General features: G+C 39.1%; 1 protein-coding gene across 1 annotated transcript; it reads right to left on the bottom strand.

Annotated features, from left to right (window-relative positions):
* Positions 1-4,733: 4,733 nt before the first annotated feature.
* On the bottom strand, positions 4,734-27,064 carry LOC102084148 (cytosolic phospholipase A2 epsilon). Its single transcript, XM_065064549.1, has 21 exons — positions 26,843-27,064; positions 26,458-26,541; positions 24,328-24,400; positions 23,356-23,492; positions 22,055-22,186; positions 18,962-19,002; positions 18,480-18,522; positions 17,665-17,728; positions 16,920-17,086; positions 16,705-16,797; positions 16,303-16,340; positions 15,058-15,193; positions 13,520-13,656; positions 11,694-11,916; positions 10,418-10,532; positions 10,135-10,272; positions 9,531-9,638; positions 8,904-9,095; positions 8,271-8,437; positions 7,226-7,406; positions 4,734-6,084 (listed from the first exon to the last, which is right to left on the bottom strand). Exons 1-21 carry the CDS (start codon positions 26,867-26,869, stop codon positions 5,846-5,848), a joined length of 2,535 nt encoding a protein of 844 aa, XP_064920621.1. The 5' UTR covers positions 26,870-27,064; the 3' UTR covers positions 4,734-5,845.
* Between the last annotated feature and the right edge of the window lie 278 nt (positions 27,065-27,342).

Raw genomic sequence — 27,342 nt, 5'->3', positions numbered from 1 at the left:
TTAAGTATCTTGTTGTTTTCTTTACATTTTTCCTTAGTTCTTCCACCATTCAGGAAGAATTTCAAAGATAACTACCAAGCATGCAGTAAGTAAATTCGTGGGTGAAGTTATCCCAAGAGCTGTATATTAGCTCTTTTCAGCAATCACATTTGCAGAGTAAATATTTTTATACCACTAGTGTACCTCATATACATGCTACTTATACTCTTTGCTTTTTGAAGACTAGAGAGACTGTTACTGATGAGGGAACACATGACAGCCTCTTTAAAGCTCTGAGTAATAACAAGGAAAGTAAGAGGAAAGACCCAATTTTCCTCTGCTGTTCACCTACTTTGTAGTGTGCATCTACATGCACATGATTTTCTGTCTGTGTCTTAATTAAAGCAAAGTGGAGCAAATATAAATATCTTGCTGTTTAGAAGCAGTGAAAATTCATTTAAACTACCCCATTGCAAGCACTAGTTTCCCCAACATGATATTCAGATAATTGTATATCTAAGTGCAATACGTTGCAGCTAGCAACAATAGCTGTATCTAATATCCAACAATTACCTTATATAGTGCTTTATCATGTTCTGATAATCTAGGACTTGCGAAATATATGACTAATGGGGGATTTCATATTATTGCAAGAGGTGAGTATCCTTGTGCCACCTTTGGGATGGCAACAGGAGCTGGTCATCATTTAAACATCTTGAACATAACAAGGGTTAAAAATCAACAGCTTTGAAAGGGGTTAAAAAAACATGCTAAAGGTGTTATAAAATGACAGTCAGACATTCTATTGGGACAGAAATACCTAGAATTAACAAATAAATCAAGTTACCAAATAAATACAGTGTCAGATCTAAAGTTGAGGATTTTACCTGGCTATAGCCTTTCAGTTTCTTTGTTTTCCTTTTTCTTAAAAAAAAAAAATATATATATATATAATAATTCTATAAGCTACAAAATCTACACAGACCTCATCCTGCTGATCTAACAAGAGAGCAAGCAGTCCAAGTCAAATTCCAGTTACACAATGGACCTAAGCTCAATAATCTCTGCACACAAGATTTACCATGGTTGAAAAGTGTCACTTCCTTCCCTGTGGCATCAGATTTCAGTCTCTGAAAAATTCAGCTTTAGCTCAGTACTTTTTGGCCTGCCACTAACTTAAAGCAACTGCCTGGTATTAAAACAAACCAACTAACCAAACAAAACAGACAACTAACTTTCACATTGACACAATGGCATTTTATTTTCATGTTTAAACATACAACATGTTCAATAGACCTGTCCTTTGATACTCTACAAAATCTTTGCTGTTTTATATCACAGAAGGTAAAAAAAAAAAAAAAATCACATAAGATGCAAAAAAGGACTTCTTGAGAAAGCATTCTTGGAAAAGAGTGTGACAGAGCAGGTGAGGGCCACAGAAACTATGCCTTCAGTGTCCATGGTTTCCTCTTCCATCAGTTGGGAAGCCTAGGATCTGAATGCTACACTATATACAAGTCTACAGAGATGTCCAACTGTAAAGGAGAGATATGAAGGCTACCTATTCACTAAAAGGAAATCAGCTGTCAGGATGACTGATTTTTCAGTGTCATGGACTGAAATCTGAGTTGAAAATACATAGAATCACAGGTGTATCTTAATGGAGGAGAGAGAAAAGCTACACTAAATGTGTGAAAAGCTTATTTTGGGGAGACATTAGCTGAACAGATAATTTTGCAAAGGATATAATCTTTGAGACAAACCAATTAAAAATATCAGTGACAAAATAATTTGTTAAATATCATTTCTAAAAAAATCATTTTCCATTAAAAATTGTGAAAAAGAATTGCAAACATTTGACTTTTTTCAAAGTCAAAATATTTCGATCTTTTACTACTGTGTGGCCTTTTTTTCCATCTCTAACCAAAACAGCCTGCTGAAACAAATTCACAAAAATGTTTCAAATCATCTAAAGGTGACAAGGGGCTTAGGTTAGAGAAGAAAACGAAAATTTTTGTATCATCCATTTGTAAGCAGGAAAGACCTTAAGTCTGAATGTGAATTTAAATTCCTGAGAATGAAAGGTACAAAATCAGTCACTGGAGAGATCACATTAGCAGAGTGTGGCACAGTGGATTTTATTTTTGCATAAGGCACTGTTCTGATTATGACACACACGAAGGAGGACTACTGCCTTCAAAAGACTATTAAGAAACTTGATTAAAAATGATCCCACATGCCTCTGACACATTTTGGACAGATAAAGATCTCATTCCTCCTACTCACTCACTGGAAGAAATTTGGCAGATTTGCCATCCAAAAATAATCAGTAAAATATTGGCCCAGCTGCTCCCTGTACACACAATTCTGCCTTCGGTTTTGTTGCAACAGAATTTCCAATATTTGTTTCAAAAAAGCAGTAGCACGCAACCTTTATCTCTGACTCTCCTAGTGCTCTGTAGAGCTGAGCACCCAATAGCATCTCTCTTCATCTTTGCAGGAACAGCCTGAGGTTTTCTGACCTTTCCAGATTCATTCAACAATTCAGAAATTGTTTAAGCAGCTTTTTCCCTTCCCTAACCTCATCAGACCACAGGTGTGAGGAATACCAGCACCAGCCCGTGTCAGCTAATTAGCCAGTAATTCCCTGGGCATAAATGTGGCAATACACAGTCCAGGACCTTTACAGGGAAATGTATGGCCAATTTGAATCTGAACCAATTCCCAGAATATCAGGAAGTCACCTCATGTCACCAGCTAATTAAGGGGGTAACTTCATCTATAGTCAGCCTGAGACATGTTTGAGTCCTAACAGAGGCTGTAAAGATTCACAGCTAATTGCTTACGGGATCATGCTATTATATTTAGCAGAGCTCATGTGACAGGTCACAAATGGGTATTTCCAAAAAAAGAAATTGTTGTTGACCTACCTGGGTCTTAAATAGAACAATTACACTGATTCTGAATCACTTTGAAAAATTCAGCTGATACATCACTGGGCATCAGCTCCTTCCTTTAAAAATAGCACCAGTAATTCTGAACTTCTGCTCCTCTTTTTCTTTTTGACTAATAGCTGGCAAGCCACTTAAGAAAAACAACAACAAACAACAACAACAAAACCACAACAAAAACAACACCTCTCTTCTCCAGTCCTTTTACACTGCCTTTCACCATCACATCACAGAGAAGATTCTGAGGTATTGCTGCAATACAAACAACAACATGAAGCAGTTTTAAGAGGACAGGAAAAGAAGCCCTTCCTTCCCCAGACAAGAAAACAAATGAGTCTATCATGGAGAAAACTCAAAAGCCACCGAGGTAAGATCACCGAGCTTGACAAGCCCAAGGACAGCATCAGCCGCAAGGGCAATATTGGATCCTTGGAGCCAGGTTCCAACTCAAAACCCAACATTTGTCTGACTTTCCTTCAAATCAAAATATTGAGCTACTTAAGATTTGGGCAGCCTGAGATTGTTCAGTGGCTTGCTCAACAGGCCCGGATTTCTTAAAATTGACTTCCTTTCCTCAGCTCATTGTAAGCCATCCTAATTTTCTGGTTCTACTGCCAAAAACACATCATCACCACACCTTGGGTGAGTAAAGCTCAGGGCCCAGTGCCAAGTGTTGCAACTACCAAAAAACAGTTGGTGAAATACATCAGGCACAAACTACGCTCCCTCTGTTACGCTTTCATGGAGGTGTAAAAATTATTCTTGAAAAAATCTTTTAAATACTTTAAAAAATATACTTAGCAAATAAATTTGAATCAAATTTTTAAAACCCTATTTCATTGTTGTTTAAATACAAACTTATCAACAAAGTTGTACTGTCGAATTGTCATCTTCTTTCTTTGCTCCCAAAAAACTACCGCCACCTTACTGGTGAGATATAACATCAAATTATGCTAACCAAGGGCAACAAAAGGTGAAAAACTGCCTTTCTGGTTAAGAGGATATAGTTGAAAATGCAAATTTTACAGGTAACTGAGGAAGAAAAGAATTGTTGTATTTGACCACCTTAGATCCGTGAAAAGGAGTTGCAAAGTTTACTGCTAACAATTTCCTCTTATGAAGGGAGACTTTATTGGTCTGACTCATATCGCAGCAAAGCTTGACAGGAGACATCTGCTAGTGTTATCTCCTGTTAATTGAACTGATGCATAGAAAAAAAAAAAAAGTCTTAGAGGTAACAAAGTATGCTTAACAAACAGAGATCTGTAAGACTGGATGACGGAGACACATTACCTTCTGACCATGGCACATGAGAAGGAGACACAAGGTGCCACACTCCCAGGGTAATGTGGGCATACTGCCAGCATACAGATGAATGTACTTTCTGATTTTTTTATACTCACACCAGTGTAATGAATGGAATGAGTGCAAAGGGGAACAGGAAAAAAATCTGATGAAAATATAGATACGCTGCTAGCCAGGTGCTGGCCAAATGCTGCGTTATGTGTTGCTGAATAAATACCTAGGTATTTACAAGTACCAGTATTTGGACTTGTAAACCTCTTATCATCCCAGCCATCCACATCCACACAGAGTTTCCTTCCAATTTTGTTCTTCCAATGTTGAAGTGGCAGCTTTTCTTTTATCCTTCCTCAAAGGTCATTAGCAAAGCCCATGGATGCCTCTGTCCCCTCAATATTCGATTTCTTGGTATTAGGAGCAAGCAGCATATTTCCCCAGATCGACTCAGTAGCTTAGCTGACCTAAGTCCATATAACTTAAAAAAATAACATACTTCAATGATTGCATCTCTAAGACTCTTATTTTTAATAAGATTATACATACATACTTAATATTTGAATGGTAGCTATTACACTGTATCTATATTGATATATACAAGAGAAAACAAGATCTAAGAATGGCCAGTTGAATGCATTTTCTTGAAAAAAACATTTATCTAAAACAAGTATGAAAATCTCATGAACACTGTGCTTTGAATGGCGTTAGGAATAAAACTGTAGCAGCAGCTGCACGCTCTCCATCATAATGTTGCAGAAGCCAAAGGAGTTGATGTCACAAGTTTTGTTGCCATCATGAACATCTGTGAGCTCGCAGTAGATTAATAGATGAAGACATGGTTATGGCCAAAGGCTAGGCTGTTAAACTGTTTTTCCAAACCCACTAAGTGTGGGATTCAAAACCTTAAGTGCTATCCTCAGCTTCAAGATCTGCTTGGTAGGCAACAGTTCAGAGGGAAGTTCAGCAAAAATGGATGCAACCAGATGATATTTATCAGACAGCTGACAGAAAAATCAGCCTATTATATGGTGATCGCTGTGGGATGGTCCATCAACAATGAAAACTCAGTGCAATGACAGCCAAACAGGTAAGGCCACTGAAGGTTAGACTTCTGCCTAATAGATGAATACTGAGAAAACAGATGGTGTCATGTGCAGTTCTTCAATTATTAGGCTTCCTTTTCCAGGTGTAAAAATTTTTGGTATCTGGTTGACTCCTTACTGTCATGAGCAGAGGTCTGCAAACAAGGTGAGGCTTTGCTTAATCTCTGCTTTAAAGACCACATACTACCAACATTTGCACCCAAATCTGGCATGAACATTTGTGAGGTTGAAATCTCATTCTTATATGGCTGTACATGCAGACAGGTCCCCCTATAGTTCTATGAGTGCCTTTCCATTCCCTAAAACAGTGGAGAGAATTTTTTAAAGTAATCGTGATTTGCCAATGACTTTAATGTGATAACCAGCATTAGACTTGATTTTTTTTTTTTTTTTTTTTTTTTAAACCAGCTAACTTGTGTTTATTCTGTATGGATTCATGTTCTCTGAATATTTGTTAATCCATTACCAAAACATTTGTATTTCTCCTTCTGATAAGATTTGTCAAAATATACTTTAAGAAAGTTTTGATGACTGAGGTGCCGAACAGTTTTTAAATCGCTTCCTTCGTTCCACAGCAGTTCGCAAAGCCTGAAGAATTAAATCTTTATTATTCAGGATGTTGTAGTTGCACAGGTTCAGCAATTTGTTGAAATTCTCTTCAGTATATGTAAGCAGACCAGTACCATAGGGAGCAATAGGGTTGGACACATCTACTCTTCCCTGCTTCATCTCTGTGTGACTACGCTCCACATCTGAAGTAAAAACAGCAAAGTTCAACAGAGCAGTGTTACTGAGGGGGAAGACTTCCACCAGATAATATAAAATACACAGTAACAGTCACAAGAAACTGAATTCCCTCAGGAAAATGGTTCAAGATTTAATTACTGTGTAGATAATACACCTGCTGCACTAATAAAATCCAGTACTTTGCTGCTTGACTACAGTCACAGCTGATCCAGAATTGACTGGCAGAACATATTTTCTGTACAAAATGCTTTCCCTTCTAAATGCAAGTTTTACACAAGAATATCTCACTTTTGCAGATCTAGAATTCCGTATTTTTAACTTTTCCATGGGGTACTGCGATCAGATCTTCTTATCTACCAACTGGTAGCAAATTACACCAAGAAGCTCCTGAATTGGGAATTCTCCCTCTCAGGTGGCTGGAATTTCAAGCACATGCAATAGGACAAATAAGAAGATGATGAACTACATGAGGTCTTTTCCAACAAGCTCATACAGTTCAGTTTTTGAGGAAGGCTTCGTGGATCCAAGAATTCCACATTAATTTAGTATGGACACCATACCAAACTGGCAACAAGAAAATTAAAGTTGGTACATGCAAAGTATCTGTAAACTGAAACTGAATTTGACAAGTAATTTTTCTGGTGAAACAGAGAGATGATTACATGTTCTATTGCTGAACTAGAGTAAATAACCCAGCAACTTTTTGAAAATGACAGATATCAGAGCAGCTTGTTATCCTGGAAAATCCTTTCCTCGTTATATGTTTTCAGCAACTTCTATTCTCAGTTTTTTTCATGTGAACGTACAAGAGGATCTGGCTTTATTAACAAAGTAAACACAGTATCTCATTACTAAGTGACAGTGTTAGTTACCAGTGGATGTAACTTATTAGCTGCCTCCTGTCCCAGATGCCAGATAATGGGTTTTGCCTCAAGCTACAGCTATTCATGAATTTGATTTTGACACTCTTAAATTCAATCTCTGATTAGTTGACCAACACTATATTCATCACAACAGGACTGAGAACATGATAACTTAGCCAACTGAGAAGCTTGACAGCCTCTTGTTTCAGAAAAGGGATTGATTCAATGTGATAAACCGGACATGACAACCTCAAAAAATGATTGGTTAATGCTGTTGACTTACTCGGTGCCTTGTATTTTTTGAAGGTATCACACACCAGTGGGAAATAGACCAACACTGGTGCCTCTGAGCTGTCATCAAACACATAGCATTCCTTCAGGTGTTCCCGGTCTTCCTGGCTCATCTCCGTGCTAGGGAATGGGATCCCCTGCTCCAAACAGTACTCCGAGAACCTGTCCAGTGGCTGGTTCAACAGAGGAGAGTTGCAACACAAAGATAGGTTGAAATAAGGTTACTAAGCCCCGTAACTGATACTTTGCTGTGCTAGGCAATCTGAGATTGATTTATATGTTTACAAATAAGGCTAACTATGGACTAGAACAAGCATACCATCTTGATTTTAATATATCCTGGGTAACAGAAATTTGGCTGATTTGCTGACACTGCACATTTTTAAACGAAGATTACTGTTTTGTGAATTTCACATGAAATTCAGATATTGTTGTGATTTAGTGGGAACCGTAAAGGATTTGTATAAGGAAATTTTGATTACACGTGGTATCTCAGATCAATGGTTCTTGCATGTTTGCATTCACTACCTCTAACAATCAATGTCTTCATGTCCTCCTACAAATCAATTACATAAATTTCAATCACATACACCCATCAATGATTCTTCAAACACAGTAAAACAAAAACCTGACTGAAACTTATGCAAACACCAAGAGTCAAACCTAAAAGAAAAACTTCAAATTTTCATTCAAAAATAGTAAAAGTATGTTTTAACTAATTACATTGCAAAAGTTAGTTAACTAACTATTGAGGAACTTGATACCACAATGACAAATCTGCACAGATACAGAGAATAGGTAATCTTCTATGTGTCTGTGTGTGTCCCCAGAAAGCTACCGAAAATAGCCCCCATAAAGACAGTGACATTATGGTCACAGTGTTGAACAGTATCCATGATATGATCATGTAACTTAAAAAAACACAGACTGTTTTGGGGGAGTCGGGGGGAAGAAGAGGAGAAATGTGGTAATTCAGCTGCTGGAATCATACAGATAAAGAATCAGTATTTCAAAACATCACTACTTCAAAACATCACCAGAGTCTGTGATCCTCCGCTGTAATTTAAATGCAAAATGACATCCACTTTCCTTTCTGGCCTCAGAATGGGTGGGCAGCTGGTATTGATGAAGAAAGCTGTGTCTACCAGCTTGAGGTAATCACCCGTTTCATTCAGCTGGTTGGGAGAAGAATCAAGCACAGTGTCTGAAAGTCAAAATCATATATCGTCAATTAATTACTGCAGGAGTAAGTCCATTTCTTCCCAAATTAGCACAACAAGGATAGAAACAAAAGACAGCCCACACTGGTATTTGTCTTTGACACAAAGCCCACAGTTAAATATTTGTCTTTGACAAGTATCTCAACCCTGAGATCAGTAAGATCTGTTGGTGTAAATTTGTGGCTATCTAGCTTCAGTAGGAGCTGTAAGTCATTCTTGTGTGGCATTCCTAAGAACAGAATTCAAGCAAGTCTGCTGCGGCTTCTCCAAGACAGAAACAAGAACAGCAGTAAATCATCTGAGCATCAGCAAAACCAGTTCCACAGACATATTAATCAAATAGTATTAATCAAAATTTGTCTTTATGCTAAAACTTATCAAATATTTGTCCTCAGCAAGTTTCAAAGTTCAAATCACTTTCAAAGATGCATTTAAAAAATTAACTATTACCTTTCCACATGCAAAATCTCTCATTCTCTAAATACTTGTTATGTAGCTGCAAGCCCTTGAGGAAATTATGGTAAGTTGAAACCACAGGTCGTCCAGTCATCATTTCTCGAAGAGCATTGGAAAGGAAACCTTTGGGAATGGATAAGGAAGTTGTCTGCTCATGAGGCTTCTTGGGCAGAGCAGGGTGTTCCTCTGTAGGAAGAATGAGAAGAGAGTGTATGTTCGCGTTTGTTTAGAGTGCTTCTCTAATACTAACAAGGAAAGAGGGACTGAGCAGCCAAACCACCATCTGTGATGGAGTACATACACTATCTTGCAGATGGTTCTGGGCAGAGGTGGATTTCAGTGTCACAGCATCACCTTGTTGTTCCACATCTGGCCTCTCCCTCCCCAAAGGACTCATGGTAACCTTCTTGTGACTAAAAAACTCCCCAGGGATATGACACCATGAGCAGCATAATGTTTTTTCTTATTTTCCAGCAAAACTATTTATCTTCTGTTTTACCTTCATTCACAAAGGCTTGGTGTCCTCTAACCCAGAAACAAGACACAAAACCTTTACCAAATTCCACATTTCAGAGAGGTGTGAAGACAAGATGCAAGTGAAAAGTAATCCCAAAAACTAACCAATGTCAAGTGCAGTGTCTCGGGTCCATCTGTGCCAGAAGTCCTCTGAATGACCAGAGAGGTAGACAGCATCCATAAAACTCTGGGAAAATATATTACCCCATGTTCCTTGAAAGTTTAAAAAAAAAAAAAAAAGCATACTTAGTGTTACTTTGAATTTCTAGAGCACAGCTAGGTCAACCTACTTGGATTCAATCTCCAGTCATTCAAATTTGCATTGTTTAAATTATAAAATGTTATGAATTTTAGTATGAATATCAAATCCCATGCCATTCTACATAATGTCTTGCTTATGACTAGGTAATTTTAGAAACTTGGCTGTTTAAAAAAGACTGTGATTTTAGATACTTCAGAAGATCAGTCCTAATGTGTGCATTCTGTTTTGGTCTAACCTAAGTAGTTCAACAAATCAACTACATTTATCTCAGGAATTTGCTTCCTCTTTTGTAACTTTTGGATGGTTCATTTGACATTTACATTTCATCAGATACATTATCTGTGGTACTAGCATTGCTACTGGCAGACCAGTAGTTATTAGATGTGAACTCTGTGTAGCCAACTATTTGGTTATGAAAGTGAGTTTTTTTCCAAGGTAGTAGATCACCTTCCAAGAAGCAGATGCGAGACTCTGGGATCTTCTTCATCAGGTGACCCATGAAGAACTCACTCCCAAAATCCTCTGAATGAACAAAGGCTCCATATTTCAGGAAACCCACCTCATAAGGTGTGAACTCCACCCACTCTGCAAATGAGGTATCAAGAAGGACTTATTGCAGTCACCTGAACACAGCTAAAAGTAACAGCTTAGAGAATCAAAAGCTGGGCAGGAATCTTAACAGCTGAAAGAGACTGTGAGGATTTCTATGATTGTGTATAATAAACATTACCTTTAAAATCCAAAGTGCTAAAGTCATCCTTGACATTGAGGGACAGATATATGGGCAGAGGATTCTGCCCCTGATTTACTGCCAGTTGCTGATCAGAGAGTTTCTGAGTACTTCCCTATTTATAAAGAACAGAAGTCATTGCAAAAGGTGAACATGATGCATTGACTAAATACAGTATCTAAGCATGGACTATCGATGAAACACCTCCTAACGTTCAGCAGATTTTGTGCTGTGTACTTTGGTTGTTTGACCACACAAATATGTTCATGTGTTCTCTGTCATCAATCTTGACAAATTATTATCACTAACGCTTCCAGAAATTTTGGAATAGGGGATGGAACAAAAATGTGAGAAATTTGTGCAGCCACTAGGATATGACTTGCTTTAAAGAAGGATAAAGATACTCTGTGACTTAGCTAACTTGAAGGTGCTGCATATCGAAGTCAGCCAAGGCCCATTTTATGCAATACAGAATCACAGAACAGCTGGGGTTGGAAGGGACCTCTGGAGATCATCTAGTCCAACCCACCTGCTTAAAGCAGGTTCACCCAGACCAGATCGCGCAGGAACACATCCAGGCAGGTTTTGAATGTTTCTAGAGAAGGAGACTCCACAACCTCTCTGGGGAGCCTGTTTCAGTGCTCTGGTACCCTCAAAGTAAAGAAGTTTTTCCTCATATTCAGTTGGAACCCCCTATGCTTCAGTTTGTGCCCATTGCCCCTTATCCTATCATTGGGCACCACTGAAAAAAGTCTGGTCCCATCCTCTTGATGTCCACACTTTAGATATTTATAAGCATTGATAAGATGCTCTGTCTCAGCCTTCTCTTCTCCAGGCTGAACAGATGCAGCTCTCTCAGTCTGTCCTCATAAGAAAGATGCTCCAGACCCCTAATCATCTTCATAGTCTGCTGCTGGACTCCCTCCAGTAGTTCCTTGACCTTCTTAATACAGCTTTTTTTTGCTGCTATGGCTATATATTGCTATGCCTGACCCTAGGTCTGTCAGAGCCACCTCTCCTCTGTATGTTACTAGAATGCTCATTTGATCTCAAATTAAAGATGGAAAATCAGTTTTATTAACACCTTGACTCTCTAGATGCTCAGACATTTCCCCTAGATGCTTATATTTTAGGTTTATCATGTTATTTTTCTTCTAAAAAGCCAAAGCAAAGACAAATGTCTCAGAAGTTTTGACAGCCTTTCCTGTATCTGAATCCAGAAATCCAGACATGAAAAGTTAGAAATTCTCTGGAATAAGGGATGGATCTGTAATACCTGTTCATGTAGCATGCTGTCAATGAAGAGTCCCCAGAAATCTGCGAAGGACAGCTTGTGCCCCTCTTCCTTCCTTTCACATAGCTCCTCCTCATAGTATTTCATACGATCCAATGAGAAACACTGCAGCTTGCTCTTGGTCACATTTTTCCTGATATCACAAACTGGGTGTCTGAGATCCTTCTGTGACCAGTTTGCATCTTCATATAACTTTGCCATGGTCCTGGTAAAAAGACACGTAGTGTGGTTTGTCACTGGTACATGAAAACTCACGGGATTATATCACATATAAGGATTTTGTTTCAGGTTACACGAGGCTCTCACCCTCCAACTTTTACCTTGGCAGGCCAGTTCAAAGCTCTGGCAGAATTTAGACTATACAACTATATTTTTTTGCTGCAGGGAAACATTCAGAATAATCCTAGTTTGTTTCTGCTCAGAATCAAGAGAGTGATAAAGGAACATCCCTAACTTAAGTTTTTACTAGAATTACCCTTCAATTGTCCAGGTTCAAGCCACAGTTTCTGTTTGAGGCCAGTTGCCTCAGCAGTTTTAGAAGCTGTGTGAAGCATTAAGCAGGAGTTTAGCAGCAAACATTGCTCTGGATAAGTGCGAGAGCTCCCCTCCTTGGGCATGCAGCAAACAAGTCACCTCAGACCCTTGGCACACACAGGGCCATTCTGCTTGAGATTCCAGTTTCCAGAGTTCAGGTAAATTCGAGACATCCCTTTTCATCCCCACCCTGATGGTTCTAGTTCTGCCTCATATCTCTTTTTAGAGCTGCCCTCCAGAAGCAAAACATTGTAAAGCCCTAGACCCCTGCAAGTCATGCAAGAAAGTCAACATTGTGTGTGTGATACTCTGTGTTTCTCGGGGCTTTTTGTTTAAATTCTCCTTTTCGGAGCTGCAAGAGTTAAGTCCGACAAACGTATTACAAGATGATTTCTGAAGTGTTACTCACAATTAGATAACCCAAGAGATATACGAAGGAAGGGAAAATAGTATTTCCCTACTTTCATTTCCTCATTGCTCTCAAGCATGCTTGGGAGTCAGGTCTGTGTCCTTTCAGAGATTCAGTTCCCCATGTCTCCAGCTGCATTGTTTCAGGCAGCATCTTCTCTGCCTCGTGATTATCATCTGATTTGTCTACACTGGCAATCAAAAGGTTTACTTCTCCCCCAGAAAGTAATCCCCGTTTCTGACATTACCAAGAAAATGCCAGCTTTTTGGCCTATCAGGTCCTGTTTAGTCCCTCATTCATAGGCATGAAGGACTTTCCATTCAAAAGGAAACACTGGAGCACCTCTATCCCCTAATTAACATAAGAATCATTTCTGCCAGGTAACTCTGGAAAAGGAAAAATGGAACCAAGTCATACAGATTTTTCATCAAAAAATACACATTTCCCCTTCATTCTCTGTGTCAGGCACCGAGTTTGTGACAGAAACAAGTCCAGCCTCCAGGGGAACTTGAAACTTATAACATAGCAGAAAGGCACATATCTGAGCCACTGAACAGCTGTGGCTGGGTTTGTCAACTATGCTGAAGTGCAGGGAGATACTGGTAAACCATCCTGACTTGTGCTCTTTTCATTTCTGTGCAGTTATAGAAATACAGTAGTTATCATTCAATTTGTCTCTTATAGTTGGGGTAGATAAGGGCTACCAGACTGAGTGATGTCATTAAATGGGTGAGCAGCAAAAGGAAGCCCAAGGCTTGAGTCTCAGCATCATGCTGAATGAAGTAAGTCAGCAAGGCAAGGCAAGGCTTCACCAGGTTATCAGTCTGCTAACACAAACAGCAAGCACAAGCCCAACTCTCCTTACCATGTTGTGGCAGATAAACCACTGATGTATGAGACACAGTCCAAAACACCTAACTCCTGGAGACCCAGAAGACTGCCAAACAGAGATGTCACAGACCGTATTCCCCCTCCTGTGGTCATGACTGCAACCACTGGCACCTGCTCAACACACAAAGGCACAGAGTTGTTCACTACCAGATGAAATAGAGAAGTGATGGGTATGCAGAAAAAGTAACAGAAACACCCTGATTCATGTTGGTTTGGACTCAATTCACTCTCATCATTGCAGTGCTTAGGTGTGTGTTTGGGTTGTATAAACTCTAGTGGGACTTAACATATGCTGAAAGCATCTTCCTGATCGGTGATGCTTTGGCAAATCAGAATCTGTAAGCATGGCTCTTCTATGACATAATCTGTCCTCAGATTTACAAAGAGTATTTTCTGGATGTTTTTCATTTTTCTTGCTTCTTTCCCTCAAAACACACTTTAAAATCCTGAGTAAAACTGAGTTCAGAAGAGCAGAGCAAAAGCTGTCTGCATAATTTTATTTTTCTTCTAAATTTAAATATAACAATTACTATTCTCCAGGTAGATGGTGCCAAGCTTTATAGATTTATTTTAACATTCTCTTTGTCACCTAGATTACCTCCCCCTTCCCTGACATCAATGCTATATGCAATTTGGCCTTTTCTTAGGGATACAGCAATCTGTTAGCCACCCTCCCTTTGCCCCATAGGTAGCCCTTAACAAAAACTGAGACAACATGTTTATTTCGTTTTAGGAACATATCTTGCCATTACCTTTAATCTTGTCTTCATTGCATTTTACCATCTACTTTGGGAGTTTTGTTTTTTAATTAATGGAATGCTCTATTCTCATTTAATAATAACAAGTCATATTCTACTTGTTATTTAAGTTTATGAGAACTTTGTTGACAAATGCTGTCCTGTGCTGGGAGTCAAACAGAGCAGTTGAGGAAATCCCATACAGGCATATTGTCCCAATTGCAGAGGGGTGTCTCCTTGACTCTTGCTCCAAGCACCACAGCTCCATAGGAGATTACTGTCCTCCAGTAACAAAGCAGCTACCTTTGAGTCCAGGGATCCCCAGGAGAGGAGAAAGCAAGAGGTAACACATTTAAAAACACACAAGACAGACGCTGTTGCACCAGTGTGCTAAGGGACAATCACAGCCTTCCCCTCTAAGCCTTGTGCAGCAGAGGAGGAGAGAGTTGTCAAACTGAGGAGAAATGGTTTCTGTCCCAGCAACCAAATTTCATCAGCTTGGTTGTACAGACATTCATCTCAACTAATACATCCTTCGGGTGCCCCTGATTGAGACTGGAGGTTAGCAGAGAATAAAGGAGCTATAAGTGACCTCCTGCCTCCTCTTTGCCAAAAGTTCTTGGATATGGTTTTAGGTGCAAGTGACAGTCTGGCCTACACATTTTAGTCTAGAAGATGTGGAAATGCTGTATGGGTAGTCATGCAAGTACATCATATCCACTTTGTTCAAAGTGAGACAGAATACCTTAAGTTCTCAAGATGCTGTTCCACATACCTCATCCTCCTCCAGATCTTCATCTAGCTGAAGAACATTTTTCAGAGCAGCTGCAACCACCTTCTTCCTTTTACAGATGAAATCCTGCTCCTCTGCACATAGATCAAACCCCAACCGCAAATCTAAATTCTTGCAACTAGAGCATAAGAACAGAAAGAGACACGTTTCCTGCAAGTAATTTCTAGAGCTACAGCTTGAGACATCAAGCAAAAACAGCAACAACAATAAACCAGTTTAAAGAAAGGTTAATTCCTTGCACAGGAAGGTTCCTCTATGCAAATGAAAGGTATATGGATATTGCAAGTCCTATATTTCTGCCTTCATGTGGAGATTTTAGACCAGAATCATGTCCTGAACTATTTCATGCAATCATGAGGAAGTTAAAATGAATCAAATTCCCTGCTGATTAAAATCAAGAAACATAAGGGAATTCAAGCTGTTTCACACTGAGCTCTGAAATTTGGACACCTCTTCATGTTCTCTTGCTCTGTATATGTTTCCTTAATAGTAGGGTGGGCCTAAGAAGTTACATAAAATTAACACACTTTAGGCAAAATGAAACCCTAACCTGATCCTAATACCTTGTAAGGCTTATCTTTGCTGAGAACTTGTGCTGTAAATAGTTGAATCAGAAGATGCCTCTTAAGTGGATCCCTTCGTATCTTTACATGATTATGAACATTCACCATGTGCATCATTAGTTCTATAACTTACATTTTCACAGGGCTACTGTTTCAGGGTTATTCAGATTATTTTGTCCCTTTTGTGACTCATATTTACTACTCAGTAAAACCTCTGATTATCATCTCACTCTGCAAAATTAGTGCTTGCAATGTAGCTTACTATTCAGTGGGGGGTAATGTTGCCCTTTGGAAAATCACTGCAAGCAAGCTAGTTACTGTCCACTTGTTTAATTGAAATACAGCCTGCAGAGGACCGATAAAATGGTAATTAACAATATTAGAAACATGTTAGAAATGTGTTACATGTTGAAAACATTGTGAATGGTTATACTTCATTACTACCTACCATTTATTCTCTGCTGAACTACTACCAGTCAGTTCAAAAACGTGTATCATTTTATTAACTCTTTCCCATATTTTAGTTGTCTTTAACCAATTACAACCTTTATTTCTGGTTTTGAAATTAGCTAGTTTAAGCTGTAACTTCCTTCCGTCTAAAGATGATACTATGAAAGGATAAGAGATGGCCTAAATAATAATTCAAAATAAATAAAAGATTTACCCATCTTCTTCCTTCACAGACACCTCATAAGATTCACCCTGAGAATCAAGAATGAAAATATCATAAATTTTAAACAGAACTGAAAGTTTGCAAAAGCAAGTTTATAGTAATAGCAATTATTCAGATATATAGTCTAGTGATAAATCTTTGGTCTATTCTCAGGCCTTCTACACACACTTGCCACTAGATTCTGCTTTTAAAATATTTCTAAAGTAATCAGCAATTCTGTCTATACTACTTTTTCTCTGAATATCCATCTATATCTATCTATCTGTCTTTACTTTCAAGTGCATGCAGACCTGAGCATGCATATACTACACTAGTAAATTGTTAATAACAGACCAGATATCACATATATATAGCTTGTTGAAATAATTCCAAATGCTGTCAAAGGTTACTCACTCTCATCACTGTCACTTCCTTTCCCAAGTCCAGAGGAGGCAGAGGCACAGCCAGGGGACTAGTTACATCCATTTTTCTACTAGTTGAGCCATGCTGAATTAAAGTGGGGAAAAAAAATTGTTATAACAGGTAAAATTTACTAGACAAAGGCTAATTCATCAAGCTTCTCTCAAAAGTTACTTTAGCTGTAATCACCACTCATAAGCAAAACATACACCACAGAAAAAATGCTCCTTTGGCAGAGTCATGTGCAGTCTGGGCTGACTGTGCTTGATGTAGTGGAACTTGGTGGTTTTGCTGCCTCCCTGGCTGCAACAAGGATCTATGCAAACATCCTGGGTTTCTTCATAGGATCCTTTCACTGCAAACGTGAAGTCTCTTCCTAAGAACAAGGGGCAAACCACAGAGAAATGTTAACTGCATCTAGCCCTGAAAAATAACAAATAAAAATGTCTCAAGTAAAGTTTCAGCCTCAGTGCAGTCAACATTAATTTGGGCCACAATGTTTTCCTCTCCCATAATCAGTGTGAGCAAGAAACAGACGGCATAAGCAGCAAAAGGCCAGGCCAGCATTGCAGCTTCTCCCCTGCCGAGTGACGGAGAGCATGTGTTGGACTAGCGTTCACAGCCCCAAGTTACCACCATCATCTTTCCACTCCTGATAGTTGTGTCTCCCCTCTTTTACTTTCTGTTCTCATCACAGGTATTTCTGTTCCATCACACTGCAGTGATGTTTCTGAGTCTCCCAGCCACCCCCACAGTTTCCCTTAAGCTACATAGTCATGCTATCTCCAGAGGATTCTCACTATTAGTAAGTAGATTATTCAGTAAATGCCTCAATCCTCAAGCAACCTTGATGCAAATGGAGGATGCTAAAATGGATCAAGTCTTTATCTAGATGCAGCTGCAGCTTCTATAGCACAAAAAACAGTGACAAATGATTTAAATCAATAGCCTCACTTGTGTAAGGAGTCTTCTTTTTTGTATCATTGACCTTTACTTCCAAACAGGAAACTTCACGAGACTGGAAGAGATAAGCAATAAAATACTGGTCATAGAAACAGTTCAGGATCCTCACCAAGTATCTAGGGGTCCTGTAAAGATACAGGCTTGGCCACAATGTCCTGTGAATATGAAGAAATTGCAGAGACTGATTCTCAGCTTGTGGAAGTCATGCAAACAATACTGTGGTCAATGGAGCTAAGATAGCTGGGCATCTGTCCCATTATATTTAAATATCATTAAATCCTCAACAGTTAACACAATACATTTTTTTTACCATGTAGACCATGCATTAACTTTTGTCTACAGAAGAATGAGCTGAAGGGCATCTACAACTCTGCAGAACAACTGAACACATGGGCCTGTACTTTCATACCTTTGGAATGAAGCTGAAACTTCCCAAGAGATTGCTTCATAACAGCACAGGGGCATCGTACGGTACTTTGGAATGGTGTGATAAGAGCTTTCAGCTCCAAGGTAGACATTTGGTAAGAAACTCTGCACTGACGTTGGATTCACTCCCTTCCCAAGTTTCCCTGTTACTGACATTTCATTAGTGAGCAGCTCACCACCATTGTGGCAGAGCTCTGGTCCAAGTCTCTCCCAACACAGAATGTACAACAAACATGACTAAATTCAAAAAAAGTACATCCATACCAGTACTTTAGCTGAAAAAGAGTAAGGTCTGTGCCTAAAGGCATAGTTCTTCCAACTACATCCCTCAGTTCTTTCCTACTGTAAGAACATAAGTATAAAAAAAATCAAACAATTACCACTAGTACGCCATTAGTAATGATGTTTTCAGATACACCTGGACTGAAAAGCAAAAAGGAAAAGGCTTATTTAGGGGTTTATGAACAATAATCATTTAAATGCAAATAGATCTCTGAGCTCAGTTTTTCTAGCTTCCAAGTGCCATCAGCACTTCCATCTTTCACCTGACTTTCACACTTGCTACCAGGCCACAGTCCCATAGACCCTAGAGACACTCCTCATTTCTTACCTCCTCTGATCAGCATCATCTGTCTTTAGGCTGAATTACAAAATAAACACCCACCCTTAGCTATAACTAGTGAGACTGTCACTCAAGGAGGCATTTCACCAGATTCAGGAGAGAAAAGCAACCATGGGAAAGATGCTGAGATGAAATGTCTGAGCACAGGTACATGGAGCAACTTCTCCCATGTTGCATTATCACAGTCTAAAATGTGAAAGTTTCTGATGACAAATTCTGTAACTTTTAGGCTTTACTCACATGTTTTCCAGTAGAAATTCCACTTCTAGTTCTTCCTCTTTCTGAAAATAAGATTTATTTTTCATTTAAGGAAAACGAACAAATAAATTTTTTACTTTGCTGGAGCTCTGATGATTTTGTATAACCCTCCCTTGCAAGGTTTTGCTATGCCCACACTCTCTGCATCATAATGTAAATGGATAGAGCCTTCTTTGGCCACCCTTTTGTTCCATATCTCTCCACTGCTCTATTGTTTACACACCAACTGTCCTCCTAAAAGGAAGAGGAGAGTAGGTATCATGGAGCGGGGGGTAAATGTCCCATTATTCATTTATTAGTAGGATAAGACACGGGTCAATGAATACTGAGGAAGGGAAGCGAATGATGCAGGACAACATACTCGAGAATAAATGTAGCCAGATGGTGAGTATGTCTGGGTTAAAACAAAAGAATCCACAGGGTATAGTTACTAAGTATTAAAAAAAAAAAAAAAAAAGGTGAGAGAAGAAACCAACTTGGGAAATGAAAATTGCCAGAGTGAAGGGAAGAAGAGAGAAAAGGGAAGACTGAAGCTGTGAAGGGGAATAAGGGAAAGAGCTCAGGAGGGTCAAATCAAGGTGAAAAGAAGGGGGAAAGTGTAAGAGCATGGAACAGTAATAGAAGACAAGAATAACACACGAACAACAAAAGAGGGGATGAATAACTGCATTACTTTACTGCAGCCATTTGCTCAATCAGTCTGTATGTGACACAGCCAATCCAGGAAATACCATACAAAAATGTATATCTGAGAAATCTCTTATACCACCCACAGGGAGGAAAACACTAATTAGTGGAAGATATGAATCTCTTTCTGACAAGTGGCAGTAATTTTTTGCATTCATATTGAGAAGAACTAACCTTTACTGCCAAACGACCCTTCAGTCTGACTGCACAGCATACTTTAACTTTGTGAAGACATTGTGAAATCATGCAAACTCTGATAATGTAGCTGCCGAGGTAAAATCATCACTACAGTAAAGGTGAAAAGTGTGTATTTTTGTATTTACTAGTTCTTGTCAGTAAATGAGACATCTCAAGTGGCTTCTCTGATCTGTGGCGTGCCACCCAGCAGCAGGTGGTTCTCCTTCCTTGTTTCTCCAGAGTCTCCGTTTCATGAGAATTAAGGTGGTTGCAACAGTTGTTAACAGAAAGCATTTTAGAATGCAAACAGGATGCATTTTAGAAAGCAGTCACTGTATAGAGATGCAAGACAGACTTTTATCAAGTATCAGATTGTGACCACGCTGTGCTATCCAGACTCACTGATGGTCTGTTCCAACTTTGTCCAAAGAACAGCACAAACAATGTTTAGGAGACCCTAGCTCATAACATCTGTCTAATTGTGCCTGCCTTGAGTTCCCATCTTTCTTATGCTGCTGTACGTACACTCACACAAATTATATTTCTATTAAGTCCCACTCGCATTTCTGTGGGTGAAAATCCTGGAGCAAAACAGTGGAAAGGCTTGTTAGACCACACAGTGAGGAAGAAGAACAGCAGGAAGAAACCCTAATGCTCAACATTATCCATTCAGCCTCCTCAGCCCTCTTTTGAGATACCTTGGTAGAAGAAAGAAATCATTATGGGCAGAGGTGGTAATACCGTCTATTATTAAAGTTACCCAGCATGTCCCACTACTAAGTCACTTAAAAAAAAAAAAAAATAATAACCCTATGTGCTGTAAAAATCCATGTACAGACCATAACCTGTGGTGCTTCATTGGTGGCCTGGGCAGGAGTCATTATTCGAATAAATACATCTTGACCAAGACATTCCTGAGACACAGTTCACTGTGTCTTATCTCCCCAACTTCCACTTTGCTGAGCCAATGGGTTAAACCAACTCTGCAAATGCCTCAGGGCAAACTCATGGCTCAAATCAGAGCTCAAATGATCTCAGTCACATGAGGTTTATTCTAAGGAAGGCTACAGCCATCTGGAGCAAGTATATTGAAATATTTATTAAGGATTTGCTTTCTAGAAGAGTAATTAATAAACACTCTCCAAAGTTATAGTAATATAAAGAACAGGCAAAAGTGTTTTCCAGACAGCCTGTCTGACACAGTGGTTTAGAAATGAACGGAGCACATGGAGTTCCTGAGAACTGTGAACTCACACCCTCATCAGAAGTGTGAAAAAGTCCTGGAGTCTCCTACTACACAGCCTCTAAACAGAGAAGGTGTTGTTGAGGAAAGTAGTCTGTGGACATACTTTGCTCTCATAAAGATGGTGTGATTTCTCCACCTGTTCTCTCAGCAACTTCACTCACTAAACATTTCATAAGAAGGTCTTTATCCCCTCTTTAGTACAACCAAACACAATATTCTTTGAGGCATATGCAGTAAATAAGACTCCTGGGCTACACATAGACCTAGAAGAAAAGAGGAGATTCTCATTCATCAAGCCTTATCCATTCTATGCTGTCTCAGCCCTCCAAAAGAAATTTGTAATCCTGTAACAAAAGATCATAAGCGGACTTCCTGAGAGTTTTTAATTAAAAAAAAAAAAAAAAAAAAAAAAAAAGTTGTTATTTACCAGAAAGAGAAAAAAAATTGAGATATTTTCATATTTTCATGAGAATATGTCATCAGTTACCAATCATATTGCCTGAAAGCATAGGACAGAATCCCTGGTGAAGCTGACAGGAGGTACCCCCTGTGAGAGCTAATGGCCAAAGGGTTGGGGCAGCTGTCAAGAAAGGGGATAAGGTTTGTTCCCATCCCAACCCTGTCAGTCCTCTACAACAGCGACAAGATCTCTAACCACCAGCTTCTTAATTTTTGGCTCTTGCTCTGTTTTTTTCAAAAGACATCTTAGAGATCCCAAAAAAAAATTCAGACTAGGGAAGCCATTTTGTATCTAACTGCAACCACAACGTGGGGTGACTGTTTCTGGTCCCACCTAAACACCAAGCATTTAACTTTGTGCTTTAATGAGGTCCTTTTAACGAAGTCATTGTGTGCAAAAGCAACTCTAAAGTTTAATATAGGCAGTAACTTGGGAAAAATAAAAAACTAATCCAAAGTATTATTTTATGTATTCACCTAATTTCACTCATATTTTCATTCCTCACCTCTGGATTCAACTTAAAATTCAGTTGAACTTTTTCTCCCGGTTGGATTTTAGCTACATCAAAGCGAACAGTCAAAAGCTGGTCATCTGGTGTGAAAGTGTCCTCATCGCAGACTGTCAGCTCCAGGATGTTCTGAAAAGAGATGTAGAGAATGATACAAATGCCATACTCTGGGACTACTGAGCCCAAAAGGAAGGTCTAGCAAGAGTGAGCATACAGCCACCACATTCAATGCAGACGGATTCCTGTGATGGCATGGAGCTCAGATGTTTGCAGCAAACCTCTGCTCAGATACACAGTCCTTGAGGCTCAGCCTGAAAAGTCAGGGACTAACCCTAGCAGAGATTTGGCAATGAGCAAGAGTTCATAAGAAAGGCAGCATGACATGCTAATATGCACTGGACAGAGTGGAGATTACAGCTGTTGTTTATCATGGTCCTTCATCTGTGGATTCAAAATTACCATCTATAGAAATCTGAGCATATCAGCAGCAAGTAACAGAGGGCAAACCCTTAGCCCTTTACAAAGGGAAGATAAAGCACTTTAAATCTTGTTAAAAGATTTTAATTTAAATTGCTGTGATTTCCCTTGCATTTCCTCAGGGGTCAGATTAGCCACAGTTGTGCAAGAACATGCACTACTATTAAGCCAAAGGAAACTGACTCCCTGTCTACATCTTGTATCACCTGCGCTTGACTTTATGCCAGATGATCCATAATCTTTTCAGTTTACACTAATTCAAACCATGGGATGGGTATGATTCTGTTATAAGTTTATAAATCAGACATGGGTTTGATTTCTTATAGCCTACCAGGCTTTCTGTTTAGTGATGTAATGGTTGGTATTAAAGGCTGGGGGTTTTTCTTTCTTAAAAATATTATGGTACCTCTCATAATTTACAATGTCATTGTTACAGTATAAAGCAGATATTACAAGCCCGTGGCAACATACAACAAAAATGCCTTCAAGGTTGCATATAAGAAAATATTACTTAAACTCTAAGGAATTTATAAAACCTCCCATCCGATTTCTGGGGTTATAGTGCTTAAAAGATAACAGAGACCAGTCAGGGCACCAGAGAATCTATACCCAGGCTTGTATATTTACTTTCTGGTAGGAAATGGCTCCTCTCATGCTGTCTCTGATGCTTTCTGCACCTTTCCATTGCCATCCCATTCCTCTGCATAACTGAGTTCAAGCCTCTGTGTGAGCCTCAAGGCTCTCATAAAGAGTCCGCATGCAGCAGGTGAAGACGTCTCCTTTATAAAGCATCTGCCCACTATCACAAGTACAGACCCTACCTTTACTTCACTTTGGATCATGAAGTGGAAGGTTTCATTCCAGACAGGGTTTCTGCAGTTACGTACAGTTCTTGTCCGGGCTTCCTGACGTGAAGCCGTTGGCAGCCACAGCTTCACGTAGCAGTCAGTTAGGGTCACTGTGTTAAGAAAAAGATGTATGGAATTAGTACAGCTATACTTTTTTTATTATGCCTTTTGCCCAGTCAGGGGGGAAAAATACTAACTTATGAGGTGCTTAAATATTTCATTAGACACAAAGGAAAAGATTCTACATTTAGAGTTATTTAACTTTTCTATGTAAATTCATGTCAATTCCAAAAAAAAAAAGGTCAATTTTAAACCACTACTACTCTTTAGTAACAAAACCCAGAATATTCAATTTCAACAGCACTGAACTGAAACATTCTGTCTCTTCTCATTCTTTACTTCTGTTCTCAAATATTTGCCAGACTCCAAGTAAATTCATACATGACTTCACTTCCTGAAACTTCCACTTTTTATTTAAAAAATAATAATAATAATAATTTGGCTTGGGGGATTTTTTTAGTCTAGTCCTAGTTCTAATGTACAAGTCGTTCACAGTGAAACAGCAATGAAGAGACAAACACAGCAGCACCCAATACAACCACCAATTTTTCCTCTATTTTTCACAAAGATGCCCCTTTCAGAATGGAAATGAGCAACTTGTTGATAAAGAGACACTGAAGAGTTAAGGAATGAAAAATATCACAGAGCGACCAGGAAAAGGAAGGATAATTTCTTTCCCAACGCAGAATTTCTATTCTATTTCTTTTATATTGTTAACTGTTTCCTAACCTATTTTAATTGAGTCTGAACAAAAACAAATACAACTTATTCAGCCAAAATACTGAGACACTACTGTAATCCCAGCAGCAGGTGTACAAGAGGATTAAATTCATGTGACAGCGACTTTTCTTGCTAACCTGTAAACACACCATCACTGATACTTACAGAGATCTGCTTTGCGGAGATTTTTCATGCTTATGATTTTTACAGTAAGCCAGCACAACTGAGGCTCTTCTGACTGCAGAACAATGAGAAAAATACCTTAATTATTAGCAAATAACTCAGATAGCACTAAGACCACCTATCATATGGCATAGCAAAGAGGAAGACACCTAGAAAGTAAGTAACCATAGGCTGTTCTCATATTAATGCACTGAGTATGTTTTCATTTTAATTATTTGAGACAACTTCTAAGAAGAAATTATTGTGATACAATATAATGTCATATTCCAGATTTTTTTTACTAACCAATTGTGTTTAACACTAAGGGGTTTTTAATGATTTAGGTTCTGGAGGTTAAGTTTCAATGCAGGGAGTAGTACAAAAATACCACAAGGTATTTTTCACAAAAGAAGTCATTACATAATTTCCCTTGTAAAATCCAGCTACAAATCAAACTACAGAGTTTGCTCCTTCAGTCTGACTGAGTGCAACAGCTGACAGCAGAGCACTTCCCGCTGTGCCAGCTTGGAGACCACAGGATGTCCTTCCTCCAGCAGGGTGGCTGCCCACCTGCCACATAGCATTACTGCAGAACAAGACAGAAGCTCTCCATCTTATAAGGCCCCAATTAAGGTATCACTGCTAGTGGCTATTGTGGCTGTGGGATACACAACACCATAACATCCTGCACCATACCAAAATAAATGACCCCCCCTTTTTTTTTTCTTTTTAAAAGACTAAAAGAGGGAGAGAATGGTTCTAGAAGTGAAAAGCCCAGTATGAGACCCCAGTGCTCTTCAGTCCCACCAGCAGGAGGAAGGCTGAAATCAAAGGCTTGGGAGTCAGCATTCTTACATGTCCCCATGAGACAGATCTAGCATTCCAGTACAAATTTGATATGATGTAAGGCAGAAGAAGCTGTGGTTTGGGGTTTTTTTTGGCTCTGAGTAAAGATATCCTGTCATACATAGATAAGGTCTGCATTATTTGAAATGAAACCACATTAGCCCAACATACAGAACTGATATATGTACACAAACCAGGAGCTGGATGAAAACCAGAACTGAAGAAAGCATCGATCAAAAAACTCTAAACTATGTAAGAAAATGGAAAGTTGCAAATACAAACTGAATTACATTTCTGATAGCATGAGAGTAAAATGGCCAGTGCATTAGATTATGTAGTTAAACCAAAGAAGCCAGAATAAATGTTGTAATTGCATATGAATGCATACATACACATAAATTTGATTCAGAAGACCCTAGCTTATTCAGAACTTTTGCAAAAATAAATTATTTTAACTATTATTTTAAAAATATGTCCACATGGAAGAATACTAGGCTGATCTCCCTGATTTACCAAGGAGAAGCACTGATGTATAGCAATATATACACCATAGTGTAGGTCTCTGCAGGGGAATATCTTGAAGGCTAGACAACTCTATTTTTTATTTTCTACCTCCCCCTCCCCATCACAGCTACACCAACCCAATACTTGGTTAGAGGAAAAGCAAGACAATCTTGAAAACATCAGAAGTAAAGTACTACATACAGAAGCAGTAGTTCCATTAATTAAATTGAAAGGAGCAATTAAACCTTCAAAGTATCATGATTTCTGAGAAACTGTCTCCTTAGGACCTCTTGGTGTACCTCTCATTTTTTTATGCCAGTCTTCTAACAGATTAACCACCTCAAAAGCAGTAAGCCACCAGGCCAGATGCTATTTAAAGCCCACCGGAAAATTCCAAACCAAATAGATTTCTCACAAAAAGTGTCATTTGAACAAAATCACCAGGTTTAGAAGAAACCCATCAACCTCAGCAGAATTGTTGCCAGTGGTGTTTCTGGAGCTAAAGAGAATGAAGAGAGTAGATAATCAGAATTGCTGAAAGCTCAACTTTTAACTCCAAATACAGAGGATTAACTTTTCATCCTCAGCTTTAGTGGCATCCATAACCAAGAGTTCAGAGTTCAATACTCCTGTGACTAACGGTTAAAAAATATCTCCTCTTATAATTACAGTTAAGTTTAGGGAAAGGTGGGAAAGGCTGATGGAAAACTGCAGGTAGCACAGCCATTGTTCATGCCCCACAGCCCTCTCCCTGCAACCCAGAAGGTGCCCTCTAGACAGTACCTTGTCTTCAGCACTGTGAGGTCTTTCATGATCCTTCTTCCTAATTCCAGTCTTCCTGTGTGGGTTTGCTTGGATGAACTGATCCTGGGGACAAGGAGCCAAGAGAGGGACCAGCAATGAAACCTGGCAGTCAACAGCTCCTGGTTTTCAGTTTCTACTCAGAGTCATCATGGCAATAGCAAGGGGCCGTACCAGTTCTCCTCTTCTTGATGGGATGCATCTCCATCTTACCAAGACCATCTGCCTGCTGCTCTTACTAATACATTTGCCCATTACAGACCCGTTTCACATTTAAGGATCAAAATTCCCTGAGAATTTGCTTTTGATGAATCTCAACCAAGGCAGCCAAACAGATCCTCCCACCCACCATAGATTTTTCCCTTACCAAAGGTGAACAGGCTGATGATCCCATTAGTATCTCTGTCTCATGAAAAGCAACACTATAATGGTCTAGTCTGTATGTCTCACAGCTGGCAGGTGCTCCTGGACCACGCTATTTTCCAACCAGCTGAAGCAGGGAAGAAAAGCTCTATAGATTGACTCATAGCTCCACCTCCCACTGATTTCCAAAGCACAAATTAGGAACTTGTTCTCTGCCACATGAAGATTTTTTTTTCTTTTTTCTTTTTTTTTTTTAACACAACAGTGATTTATGGAAAAGGAGGAAATGGATCAAACATTTTATTGTAGGCTAATCCCAAAACAAAATAGTTATCCACCACCATAAGTTTTGAATAACCACACACAGAGGGTTAAGTGCAACCCTCACAATCTAGAGAAGACCTACCAGAACATTGCAACTACTGATACCTACTGATACTTTCTCTAGTCCTAAAATTCATGCCTGCACTTCGGCAGCATCAAGTGGAGTGATCTGAACAGCAG

This window comes from Columba livia, chromosome 5 (genome assembly GCF_036013475.1).
Source record: "Columba livia isolate bColLiv1 breed racing homer chromosome 5, bColLiv1.pat.W.v2, whole genome shotgun sequence".
NCBI classification, from domain to species: domain Eukaryota; kingdom Metazoa; phylum Chordata; class Aves; order Columbiformes; family Columbidae; genus Columba; species Columba livia.
Note: the sequence above shows the minus strand (reverse complement) of the source record. Positions and strands in the feature narration are given on the sequence as shown.